Source organism: Gymnoscopelus microlampas (genome assembly GCF_963454915.1).
Source record: "Gymnoscopelus microlampas genome assembly, chromosome: 2".
Lineage (NCBI taxonomy): Eukaryota > Metazoa > Chordata > Actinopteri > Myctophiformes > Myctophidae > Gymnoscopelus > Gymnoscopelus microlampas.
The window spans coordinates 59,548,106-59,562,072 of NC_139939.1; the positions used below are offsets into that span (position 1 = coordinate 59,548,106).

A 13,967-nucleotide genomic window follows, 5' to 3' on the forward strand; every position below is an offset into this window, starting at 1 on the left:
AGGATCATAGAATACAGAGAGACAGTGTAGTGTCTCAGTCAACTATAGGATCATAGAATACAGAGAGACAGTGTAGTGTCTCAGTCAACTATAGGATCATAGAATACAGAGACAGTGTAGTGTCTCAGTAAACTATAGGATCATAGAATACAGAGAGACAGTGTAGTGTCTCAGTAAACTATAGGATCATAGAATACAGAGACAGTGTAGTGTCTCAGTAAACTATAGGATCATAGAATACAGAGAGACAGTGTAGTGTGTCAGTAAACTATAGGATCATAGAATACAGAGAGACAGTGTAGAGTGTCAGTAAACTATAGGATCATAGAATACAGAGAGACAATGTAGTGTGTCAGTAAACTATAGGATCATAGAATACAGAGAGACAGTGTAGTGTGTCAGTAAACTATAGGATCATAGAATACAGAGACAGTGTAGTGTCTCAGTAAACTATAGGATCATAGAATACAGAGAGACAGTGTAGTGTGTCAGTAAACTATAGGATCATAGAATACAGAGAGACAGTGTAGTGTCTCAGTAAACTATAGGATCATAGAATACAGAGACAGTGTAGTGTCTCAGTAAACTATAGGATCATAGAATACAGAGAGACAGTGTAGTGTGTCAGTAAACTATAGGATCATAGAATACAGAGAGACAGTGTAGTGTGTCAGTAAACTATAGGATCATAGAATACAGAGACAGTGTAGTGTCTCAGTAAACTATAGGATCATAGAATACAGAGACAGTGTAGTGTCTCAGTAAACTATAGGATCATAGAATACAGAGAGACAGTGTAGTGTGTCAGTAAACTATAGGATCATAGAATACAGAGAGACAGTGTAGTGTGTGTCAGTAAACTATAGGATCATAGAATACAGAGACAGTGTAGTGTGTCTCAGTAAACTATAGGATCATAGAATACAGAGACAGTGTAGTGTGTCAGTAAACTATAGGATCATAGAATACAGAGACAGTGTAGTGTCTCAGTAAACTATAGGATCATAGAATACAGAGAGACAGTGTAGTGTGTCAGTAAACTATAGGATCATAGAATACAGAGAGACAGTGTAGTGTGTCAGTAAACTAGGATCACATGTAAAACATGAACCTAACATCAGTCTAAACTGTATCAACATAATCATCTATAAAGTCAGCCTAGGCTTTCATGGCCCTTTAAAGGGGAATACCACTCATTTTCAACATTGAACTATGTCTATAATACACCTTAGAGCTGTTGTTTGGAAATAAGAAAAAAGTCCCCCCCCCCCTTCTGTGTTGCCTAGAACTGTATAATTGATTGAGGTCATGTGATCAGTGACATACACAGGGTGTACTTTTGGCTCCGTCCCCTCAGCCAAAAGTACACCCTGCCTATTTCACTGATCACATGACCTCAATCAATTATCCAGTTCTAGTCAACATAACTGTCCCATAAGCCATGCCTGCCTAGAACGACTAAAACAACTTTTGAAAAAAAAGTTACATTTTAAAAAAATATATATTTGACCCAAAGACCAAGGAGATATGATTTTTCGAAGATCTAGACTCCCATCCACTTCCTTGTTAACTTAAAACTTAAACATTCTGTATCTCGACTCCTGAGTACTTTTTTTTTTTCAATGAAAAATCTTGGCAGTGGGCAAACGCGGCCAGAAATAATTCAGGCAGTGAATGAGTTAAAGACATAGTTCAATGTTGAAAATGAGTGGTCTTCCTTTTTAAGTGATTTGTAAGTTTAAGTGACTTTTGGGTGTAAATGTGAAAAGGTGAAGGTGTGTGTGAAGCCCTGGTGTTAAACAGTAGGTCAGTTCTACATGCTGCTCATTAGCACTGACCTGGGGTCAGTTTGTCCTGCCGTGTAACATCTGACCACAGCCTGTTAGGATCATTTCCTGCTGTTATACTTTTATTCTGTTACTCTTCTACATACTGTAAGATCTGCATGATTCACTCCTCAAAGAACCTCCTTATTATCCTAATTGCAGGGTTCTTCAACGTTTTCAGGCCAAGGACCCCCTAGCTGAGAGATAAACGAAGCAGGGACCCCCTACTCTATATTGTATAAAATTGTGTTTCAGATTACGTTTTTTTTTTACTTAGTCTGTTCTTTTTTCCCTCTACACCTATAGCCTCTTTGCCAAAAATAGCAGATCTACAAGCTCTCAACGGCTCGCAACGCGAGGCGTTGTGAGCTTGTAGATCTGCTATTTTTGGCAAATGTTCCCCTCAGAAAAGGAATTCTAGGGTTCAAGTGGTTAATGTAAAAATATATATATATATCACACAAAGATTTGGCGGACCCCCTATAGTAGTTCTGAGGACCCCCTAGGGGTCCCGGACCCCCTGTTGAAGACCCCTGCCTTATACTGTAGATAGTCAAATAAAATGAGGCAGCTTACTTTAAAGGGATAGTTCACCCAAAAAAACACATATTTTGTATGGATTAGTCACCCCATGGAGACTTGAATTCATGGATATTGTTTTAGTGTTTGTCTCATTCCTAAGACAATAATTTGATTAGCGGCAGCGGTTCCGGTAGGAGACACAAAGAGTCTCCTTTGTGTCTCCTACCGGTCCGCTGGTCATCAAATTATTGTCTTAGGAATGAGACAAACACTAAAAAATATCCATGAATTCAAGTCTCCATGGGGTGACTAATAGGCATGTAACGATTTATCGTATATCGATTTAAATCGATTCAAAGTGGTGACGATTTAAATCGATGCAATAAAATATGACATCGCGATGCAACCAGCAGAGGGCGCAATCGAGTCAGACTCCCTACCTTGTTCTCCGCCTACTATTTTGTCCCCTCAGTGCCACCATAGCTGCCTGCGTTCGTCTCTTCTTCACTCACTGAACAGCAGGCTATGAACGGCAGAGTGGGTTCACGTCCTCTCAGGCTATGAAATCTAAACAACTAGGCGATCGCACTGCATAAAGAGGGAAATGTGCGTCGCATGTAAACATGTTTATTTGATTGATGAATTGCCCAAACTATACCGTTTAAAACGGCTAATTCTGGAGCTCCTCGGTGCGGCTGCAGAGTACAATGAATAATAATCTAATTTAATAATTGAACAATTGTATCAGACCGTTGACAACGCCTAACTCCTTTCAACACTGTCTTTCAGATATATAGCGAATTTCATTGATATTAATCAATTAATTCTTATCTAATCTCATTTGGAGCAGTTTAAAACAGTTTCCCTTATTACTGTACATAAATGTGTTGTTTTATACAGAATGCTGAGAATGTAGCATAGATAAAAAATAAAAATTGTAAATCCCAAGGTTAAGCCTTAGTTTGTTTATTAGAAGGTTTTCTTTATAATTTATTTCATCTGGGATATATGTTTTAAAATACATTTATTTCATAAGACTTATATATTTAAAGTTATTATTTTACAAATAAAAAAGTATATGTCTTAATGTGACAGTTAATGCATGTACCTCGTGAATAGAAAGGCTTTATTTAATTTCATGTATTAAAAAGAGGATAAGAGAAAATATAGTTTTTTAAAAATACATGATTTAAAAAAAAAAAATCAAGGTTTTCAGTAATTTGTCTGGAAAATAAATGTGCTAAAAAAATCGTAAAAAAATCGTGAAGAATCGTATCGTGAACCTCGAATCGTGATTCGAATCGTATCGTGAGTTGAGTGAATCGTTACATGCCTAGTGACTAATACATAGAAAAAAAAAATTTGGGTGAACTATCCCTTTAATCAGATTGAAAATAAAGTCAGTGACAATCAGTCTTTTAGGATGGATGGCGTGATTTCTGACCAACCCATTTTATAATGTGAGTTTGTATTGTGTGTGTGTGTGTGTGTGTGTGTGTGTGTGTGTGTGTGTGTGTGTGTGTGTGTGTGTGTGTGTGTGTGTGTGTGTGTGTGTGTGTGTGTGCGTGCGTGCGTGCGTGCGTGCGTGCGTGCGTGCGTATAAAAAACAAAAACAAAAAGCCATGGCACATGGGATCATCTCAAAAACTTGTAATAACCTCTAATGGTTGCACAAAAAGAATGAGTGATGTTTCCAGAGTGTGAAGGCGACTCCTGTCAAAACGTCAATGTTCTTTTACACCTATTAAACGTTTTTAAGATCATCCTGCTTTTTCTTTTTTTGAAGCTGCTGTCTGAGAGGTAGATGTTCTTATCCTTTAATCCATGAAGCCTGAGGCCATTCTTAAAAATGTTTTCTACAGTTTTATTGAAAAAAATCTAAAAACTTTTTTTTCAAGATTTTTCAAAAATAAAAATAGCAGATCTACAAGCTCATAGCGCGGCACAGAGTGCCGCGCTATGAGCTTGTAGATCTGCTATTTTTGAATAGCCAAAGAAATCTTAAGTGACACAGATGCGTTCCAGGTCTTAATGGGTCAAACCTGTTGTTTCCCAAACCTTTCAGCCCAAAGACCAAAGAAGAGAAATCAGATGTTTGCCAGGGACCAAAACTTTGAAAATAACAGATCTACAAGGTCACAACACGTTGCATCGCGACGTGTTGTGAGCTTTTAGATTGGCTATTTCACTATTAAAATGATTTCCCCCCTTCTAATTAATGTATTTTTAGTTAGTTTCTGTTACATGTACAGTATATATGTGTGTATATATACATTTTATGTGTGTGCAGTATGTGTGTATATGTGTATAGTTGTATATGTGTTCAGGTATGTGTATATATGTGTGTGCATATACTATGTGTGTGTATATAAATTGTACTTGCGTGTATACTGTATACAGATGTGCCATTTCAAAACTTCAAATGTCCTGCCATCGGCAAGACAGTACATTTTCAGGGGATTCCCAGGGCAATAAGAGGGACAAAGAGCATTTAAAATGCTGAATTATTTTGATGATCACTGCTTTTATGATGCTAATTAATTTGAGCAACTGGTCAAGGACCTCTTCAAATCACCTTCTTCAACACACATTCTTTTGTTCTCATGTATATGGATGTCTGTTGAAGGGAAAAACGGGGGTGTGTAGTGACAACTTCTTTTCAGGGGCAAAACAGTGCGTTTTTAAGGGCAGAACAGGGAGGAAAAAATGCATTTTCAGGGCACTTTCAGGGAAAGAACAGTAACGTGTGAAGTTTTGAAGTGGCACATCTGTATGTATATATATGTGTGTATATAAATTGTACGTGCGTGTATAGTGTATATGTGTGTATATATATGTGTGTATATAAATTGTACGTGCGTGTATACTGTATATGTGTGTATATATATGTGTGTATATATATGTGTGTATATAAATTGTACGTGCGTGTATACTGTATATGTGTGTATATATATGTGTGTATATATATGTGTGTATATATATGTGTGTATATATATGTGTGTATATATATGTGTGTATATAAATTGTACGTGCGTCCAGGTATGCGCATCCTGGTGACCCTGCTGCTGGACACGCTCCCCATGTTGGGCAACGTGCTGGCGCTGTGCTTCTTCGTCTTCTTCATCTTCGGCGTGGTGGGGGTGCAGCTGTGGGCGGGGCTACTGAGGAACCGGTGCTTCCTGGGAGACGACGTCAAGACGTGAGTTACATTACATTACATTATCACGGGAGATTTCACTGTGCGATTTCACTGTCGCCTCACAGCTAGAAGGTCCTGGGTTTGATATCCGCCGGGGACGCGTCTTCTCCTCCGCGTCATCAGCGCCCCATACCCTATGTGGGGTTGGTGAAAGGGCCTACTCTGTGTGTTCTACCCGTGTCTCCTAGGGTAGTTAATACCCTCACAAAAACATGCTGTAATCCTGGTCGCTATACCGCCTCCCCCATGACAGCCGGGGCGCCTGATGGCTGGAATAACGTGTTCCTTCCACGTTCCAACCGGGGGAAACTCCCCCCTGTCAGGTGACAAGAAGGTCAGTTGGCTCTCATGCATTGAAGGAGGCATGAGCTCGACTCTGGGCTCCCTAGGCTGGCGGGGGGGAGTGTAGTGCCCAGGATCATCACTTAGATAATTGGCACTGGATGAAAAAGGGTTACAAAATCAAGGGATCAAAAATAATAATAAAGAAAATAGCATGTCTCGCCAAACATACATAGTGAAACACAGGAGTCGAGGTACAGGACATTTCCCAAATACGTCAAGCAGGAAGTGAATGGAGCAGTAAATCTTGGGATCACATGTTCTCCTGGTTCTGTGTGCGTCTGGGGATGAAATGGTCACTTATGTGTTAGCGAAGAGCGCCATCTAGTGGAAACACCCCCAAAAAAACACAAAAAGTTGTAAAAGTCGTCCTTGGCAGGCTGCATGGGCCTTTGGGAAAACAGTCGGGATTAATGGACTGTGACATCAAAGTCTACGGGCCAATCACAGCTCTTTTCTGAGCCTAATTATTCAGAAAACGCCAGACCACAGAAAATCCACTGAATGTTCAAAGTTATGTGTTTTCTGGGTGTAATTGAGGTCAGAAAACCTAAACCTAAAAGAAATTTGATGTCATGAAACCTTTAAGTGTGGAAAATGATTTCATTATGTCTTTAACTCAAGGACAAACTTTGACTGAATAACGTTCTCTTATTAGAGGAGTTCTATTAGTCTATCAGTATCTATAATATTACCTATATTTATTATTATTATATTAGTCCATCAGTATCTACAATATTACCTGTATTCATTCCAGAGCTCCAGGACAGAGCTGTGAGAGCGTATAGCTGATATAATTGTTATTGTACTGCAGGGTAATGGATGAGCATTAATATGTCTACGCTCTCATAAATAACGAGCTAGCGGTCAGTCAGCCTCCAGAGGGGTCAGTCTACTCCTTTTCACTGTCGCGTGAAAACCTCGTACGTCCCAAACCCTTCCTTTTCAGACAATGTAAAACACTTTTACATTGTTAATACTTTTCATGGGTTCAATATTTATAAAACCCACAGACTCACTGAACCACTTTCACTTTTTATAGCTTTTTCGATATAGTAAAAATAGTCGATCTGCAAGCTCACAACGCGCCGCGATGCGAGCTTGCAGATCGGCTATTTTCACTATTTTTGTTTGATCCTTTGGTATGATGAAGTAGAGCGTTATTTTACGAAAATAAAACATAAAACGTTGAAATATGGAGATACAAGGTTTCTGCCCGACAGCAGACAGATACAAAGGGTTCAACGATGACGTACAGATTAACCCATTAAGACCGGGAACGCATCTGTGTGTCATTTTTTAGATTTCTTTGGGCTATTCAAAAATAGCAGATCTACAAGCTCATAGCGCGGCACTCGGTGCCGCGCTATGAGCTTGTAGATCTGCTATTTTTGAAAAATCGTGAAAATGTGTGCAAATCTTTGAATACATATATTTTTAAAGCGAACATTTGTAACTCAAATATTTGCTTCTGGGGGGTCCCTGGAACAACATGTTTTGAGATGGGGGTCAGTGGCAAAATGCATATCATTTTGGGGGTCCTTGACATGAAAAAGTTTGAGAATCACTGATATTATAGCAACAAAAGTGTCTTAAAAAAACTGTTAGGATTTAGAAGACATTTGTAGAACCCCCCCAGAAGCAAATATTTGAGTTAAAAATGTTTGCTTTAAATATATATATATATATATATTCAAAGAATTGCACACATTTTCACGATTTCTATAAAATAGCAGATCTACAAGCTCATAGCGCAGCACTCGGTGCCGCGCTATGAGCCAAAGAAATCTAAAAAAGACACACAGATGCGTTCCTGGTCTAAATGGGTTAATAGTTGGAGTCAGACAGTTTAGCTGTCTGACACAAGGAAGCTGCACATGTAGAATAATATCAGCATATAATATTATTACCGTTAAGAAGCTAGCCAGCTGACACAATTAACTACAAATGCACTTTTAATGACAGAAGAGAAGAATTTGCATGTTAAAAAATGCAGAGAAAATATTGGCACATCCACTTGGTTCAGACGCAGGTGTGTTGGACAGAGACAAAGGAAGCAATCATGAAGAGAATATTTCATGAACAAAAGAAATCCTGCACACTGACTGCTCTTGCTCAGTGGTGTAAAGTAACTAAGTACATTTACTCAAGAACTGCACTTAAGTACAAGTTTTTTTACTTTACTGGAGTATTTCCAATTTTCTGTACTTTTACTTCTACTCCACTACATCTCAGAGGCAAATATTATTATTACAAAACCACATCAGCCCTATCATGCCATTCTAAAAAAGCCGATCTACAAGCTCGCAATGCACTCAGCTAGCTCTTGCGGTCAGCTGTTAAAAAACAGTAGATATAGATCTGATATTTTTGAATAGCCAAATAAATAAATGACACAGATGTGTTTTCTTAGTTCTTTTTTTCTTTATATGCTTTGAATTTTATTAGTTTATAGTAGGGTCTTATGTTGTTTTTTTTGCCATTTGTAAAGATTTTAAGTGTGTCACAAATAAAATATATTATTATTCACAGATTAGCATATGGCGAAGGTAGCCGGACAATAAGATGACAGTCAGGGCTCAATGAGATCATGTCCACCATTCTTGGACTCATTTCCAGGGCTGAGAAAACATCTCTGAAGTAGGCTAGCTTCTCCACTTCCTTTACTCAGCCCGTTGTGAGCTTGTAGATCTACTATTTTCAAATAGCCAATGTATAAAGTATAGGGTTAAAGTGTTGCTTCTTCTTTGGCTCGTTTTTTTGCAGAACTGGTGGCTTATTTCTCTTGCACAATCTGGCAACACTGTCCCTGACACAGTGAGAAGTATGAACTGTGCTGAGGTGACACTCTCCTCCACCTACCTCACCCTCCATCATAGAGGAGGTGACACTATCCTTCTCCTGGTTGTCCTCCTGGCTGTTGAGTTTCACGTGTTGCTGCTGACCGTTCTGGCTCTTGCCGCGGCTCCTGTTGTTCCTTCTCACGGCGTTCTTGTAGTTTTCCTTCTTCTTGCTCTGGTAGTAGAACAGAACACAGTCCTTCACCGTCTTCCTCTCCAGGAAAGAGGCGATGTGGGCAAAGTTCTTTGGGTGTTGGAGGAACTTCTCCCTGAAGGTGTCCTTCTCCTGATCGCTCCACGTGCTGGAGACCTGCCGGCGGTCCTTGGTCACCTTCATGGGGTCCTCCATCAGGCCCTGGTGGTCCTTGGTCACCTTCATGGGGTCCTCCATCAGGCCCTGGTGGTCCTTGTACTCCTTCATGGGGTCCTCCATCAGGCCCTGGTGGTCCTTGTACTCCTTCATGGGGTCCTCCATCAGGCCGTTCATGTCGATGAACTTGAGGCGCTGCTGCTCGGCGTCGAGCAGCATGGGAGGGATGACCGCCGACGACCGATGCCGCTGCAGCCGCTCCTCGGCGTTCTCCTGGCGTTCTGACACGCCGTCGACGACGACCCCGGACGCCTCGTGTCCGTCGGAGGCGGTCAGCCAGCTCCCACGTCGTGGATGCCCGCCCCCCCCTGCACAGCGGCCCTGCGCTCGCTCCTGCGTCTCCCTCTGCTTGCGGATCTCGGGGAACTGCTTCTCGAAATAGTCGCGCTCCTTGCTCTCCTTGGCGCGCCTCCTCGGGTTGTTCTCCACCCGTTCCACCTTCTTCTCCCAGGCCTCCGTCAGACGATCGCGCCGGCGGTTCAACTTCTGCTCCCGCTGCTGGCGAGCGCGAATCCTCCTCCTGAGGTAAAGAACGAGCTTTTCCCTCACCTCCTGGTTCTCTTTGACGTTCTGGCGGTACCGCTCGGTGTCGGAAGGAAGAGGCGTTTCCAACCCGGGTCCCAGTCCTTCCAGAACCATGTGGGCCTCCTCTGCTTTCCTCCTGTTCTCCTCGTAGATGGTCTGCGCCAGGCTGCCCTGCTTAGCCTCCCTCCTGGGCGGAGAAGGTGAGACGGGATGCTCCGGGAGGTCCTGGGGCTTTGTTGCCTCCTCCTCCTCCTTCTCTAGCTGTTGCTGTTTCATGCGTAGTTTGCAGATCCGCTGCTTCACCATGTTGATCCTCTGTCTCTCCACGCGGTCCATGTTCATGTTCTGGAACAGCTTCTCCCTGGAGAATAGAGACGGCACCGGGTCCGTCGGCCCGGTCCGCTGTCCTCCACGGACGGGGGAGACGGGCTCCTGGGCGGAGGAGGAGGAGGTGGTGAGACGGGGCACTGCGGGTTTGCAGATCTTCTGTCTGTCCACACGGCGGCCCGTGTTCTGGATCAGCTCCTCCTTGGAGAATCGCTCCAACGGACCCAGACCTGGTTCTGGTCCGGTTCTGAACCTCCCTCCTCCTCTACTGACGGAGGAGATGGAACCGTCAGGTTCCTCTGCCCCTCCCAGAGGCGTAGTGGGCCGCTGGGCAGAGCACCTCATCAGACATGGACGTTTGATCTCTGGCTCATAGCGGACATGCTGCTCCTGACCTCCGTCATTATTCTGTAGTGCAGAGAGCAGAGAGAGCCGCTGGGAGCTAGATCCCCTCCTGGCACGAGGGTGCTGGTGGTCTACTCGTCCTCCCACCACCTCCTCTGTGGCATTGTGTGTGTCCCCTGGTTGCAGGGGGGCCGGGTTGGGCGGGTGGTGAGCGTCCAGAGCCCTGCGGCTGGACTGAGAGTCACGCATTAGTGGTTAATAATCTCCTCTCCAGTCGTCCAGTCAAAATGTCTCCTATAATTCCAGTTATTTTCTTCCAGACATAATCCACATAATAGAACGGCTAATTCCTCTAGATCCAGCTCTATCAGGAGGTCATATGATCTACCGTTCTCTTGCTCCTCTTCTTTTTATAAGGACCAGATCACAATGTTTGAATGTTTTTAAATAAACACAGGTTTCCGGGTACAATGTCTAATGTACTATGTCTAAGTGTCTGGAACCTGTGGATATTTAGGACAATATTTCTAATAATCAGTAACAATATCATAAGTGTCCTGTTCTTCAAGAAATAAGGTTAATAAATAATGCTGCTCCGATGTGACGCTTGCCTGTTTTATCTACCCAGAAATACATTGTTGATGTGGTGATGTCACATGATTCAGTGTCAGGCGTCTGTCTGTGTCACAGGCCGTGGGTGGCAGGTGGCAGGTTTTAGATCTTGTAGATCTGCTATTTTCAAAAAATCCCAGGGTAGAAATTCAAATATTTGGAATATATTTGACACATTTTAAATACACAAATGCTGTATGGGGGTCCCTGGCACAACATATTTTCAGACGGGGGTCCTTGGACATATTTATGTAATAAGTAAGGAGATTCCCCAAAGCGTTTCTCGGTAATGTCACCATTGTACTATGTCATCACCAGGATGTCGGCAATGCCCAAATATGGAGTTCCATGTCAGTCCTGTCCAAGTGACCGAGTGATACTTGACGAGGCTGACCTGACTGTGTTAGACGTGGAGGATCAGATGGTGTCTCCTCCTCCTCCCCTGCAGCAACAACACACGTTTGTTTAGTGTCATGATCATGTTCTGTTCGCCAGTCATCGTGCAGTCGGGGCTGATGAACAGCACGGCTCACGTTTTGAAATCATGTAGACGATGCTGCCTTAATGTTGACTTCACAGCAAGAAGGACCTTCCATGGGATTAATGCACTGACAGCCAGTGGTTTACCACCTCGCTGCAAGAGGCGGACATACGTCCATATTAACACTACGAAAAGACCATGCTCTTCTGAACACAGTGAAGTCAGAGTGAGGTTTGCTCCCAGTCCAACGGGCCTCTAACACCTTGGAGGGACCGTGCGATGCGCATTCAGACTTCAACTAACTAACTACTGTAACTAACTAACTAACTAACTACTGTAACTAACTAACTAACTAACTACTGTAACTAACTAACTAGCTAATCTCTCTCTCTCTCTCTCCCAGGCGTTACAACGTGTCTTTCCTCAGTGTGTACTACCGCCCAGACGTGTCAGAGGACCACCCGTTCATCTGCTCCACCCAGAGAGAGAACGGCATGCTGCGCTGCTCCGACGTGCCGCCCCGTCGCGTGGGCGGGGCCTCCTGTCTGCTGGCCGCCGAGGAGGCGGGGCTGGGGGCGGAGCAGGGGTCGGGGGGGTCGGGGATGGGGATGGCGGCGGCGGCGGCGGACGAGACGACGGTGACGTGTGTGAACTGGTTCCGCTACTACAACGAGTGTCGCGCCGGAGAGACCAACCCTCACAAGGGAGCCATCAACTTTGACAACATCGGATACGCCTGGATCGCCATCTTCCAGGTCAGTGTTCTTTTAGTCGACTAAAACTATGACGAAAAATGTTTGTCAACTACTTTTTTTCAGTGACGAAAACTGAATGAAAACTAATCTATGATCAGGGGTGCACATAACTGGTGCGCAGGTGCGCATGCGCACCCACAATAAAAAATGCACACCATATCACACCAAGCTTTTATTTTTTAGCAAAACTAAAAAATAAAAGCCTGTAGATCGAGGCTAGGAATTCACTTCCTGAAGCCACACTCACACAATCACTTTAAAGCACGCGTCGGCCCCATGTACAGCCATTAGGCGGAGGGGGAGAGGAGGACGCATGTGCAAGTGATTGTGTGAGTGCCTCGCATCGCCTCGCTGCGTGCACGCAGCCAGCAGCGGCTGTTAGAGGCACTCGTCACCGATGATGAACGTGATGGTGCAAAATATGCCGTGAACGTCCCAATCTGTCCGGTGGGCACCGTGCTGACTCCCCCCCCCCCCCTCCCCCCGGTTGACAAATCGGGACGGGACCATTTATTTGGTGCGCACCAAGTCACATCTCCAGGTGCTCTTCTGAGTACTATACCTAAAACGTTATGTGCACCCCTGCCTATGATGACTAAAACTATGACTACATATGATGACTAAAACTATGACTACATATGATGACTAAAACTATGACTACATATGATGACTAAAACTATGACTACATATGATGACTAAAACTATGACTACATATGATGACTAAAACTATGACTACATATGATGACTAAAACTATGACTACATATGATGACTAAAACTATGACTACATATGATGACTAAAACTATGACTACATATGATGACTAAAACTATGACTACATATGATGACTAAAACTATGACTACATATGATGACTAAAACTATGACTACATATGATGACTAAAACTATGACTACATATGTCAAGGTATTGGATCATACTGGTTGAATGACATACATTGTAGCCAATTGAGAGACTGCACATGCTTCACTTTTCCACTGGGACACGCCCCCCTCATCCAGACTAAGTGTGGCAAAACATTGAGCAGTATGGAGCGCTGGAGTTTGGAAGAGCTCGTTGTAAATCACTCAACGGTCCTACAGTGGTCACCAGTCCAATCATGCGCGATCTTCAAACGGCCGCCTATTGGCCGCTATAGGACTCCATCAGCGCCCTTAGGTACCTTTTAAAGTTGACGCCCACAGATTCTTAGCGCCTCCCATTGAAATGATCAGAACGTGTAGTGTGGCCGTTAAGCCACGAGGTGGCGCTTGGTCCTGAAATGTACTTTAAAAAAATTAAGAGTAAAAGTACTCCTTATGCAGAAAGTCCCTTTTCACATGTTGTCAAAATCGTCATGTCATAATAGGCTACATTATAGAAGGTATATGTCTATTTATGAATAGATTAATTTAAGTAAATACATTGATTCATTAATGTAAAAATAATCTGGGCTAATAATAATTATTATTATTAGGGTTAGGTTATAATAATAATAATAACTAGGCTACAAAGTATTGGCATCAAACTGTGCTTAGTTCGTTTTCAAATAATTGTAGTTGAGTAAAATAACTTACTTTACACCACTGTTGTTCTTTAAATCTAATTAGTATTATTAACGTTAGATTGTAATATCTACAAAGTACATCTTGTGCGCGCCGATAGACAGACAGACAGACAGACATATAAGGCTGAAGTGGTTAATGTATGTTTTGTAATAATAATTAAAATGTGCAAAGTAAATTGTAACGAAAGTTTTCAAACGCTCACTGTGCATCGTATGCGTATCTATATATTCTATAAGTACAATATGCTCTCCGATACAGATC

At 42.7% G+C, this 13,967-nt stretch overlaps 1 protein-coding gene across 1 annotated transcript in view; it reads left to right on the forward strand.

Annotated features, from left to right (window-relative positions):
• Positions 1–13,967, forward strand: part of LOC311056069 (voltage-dependent T-type calcium channel subunit alpha-1H-like) — a gene marked incomplete at its 3' end in the record, with an annotated part of 190,479 nt that overhangs the window by 12,337 nt on the left and 164,175 nt on the right. Inside the window, exons 4-5 of the mRNA XM_084072438.1 lie at positions 5,388–5,547; positions 11,793–12,144. Coding sequence (XP_083928564.1) covers positions 5,388–5,547; positions 11,793–12,144 — 512 coding nt within the window. The remainder of the gene's footprint in view (positions 1–5,387; positions 5,548–11,792; positions 12,145–13,967) is intronic.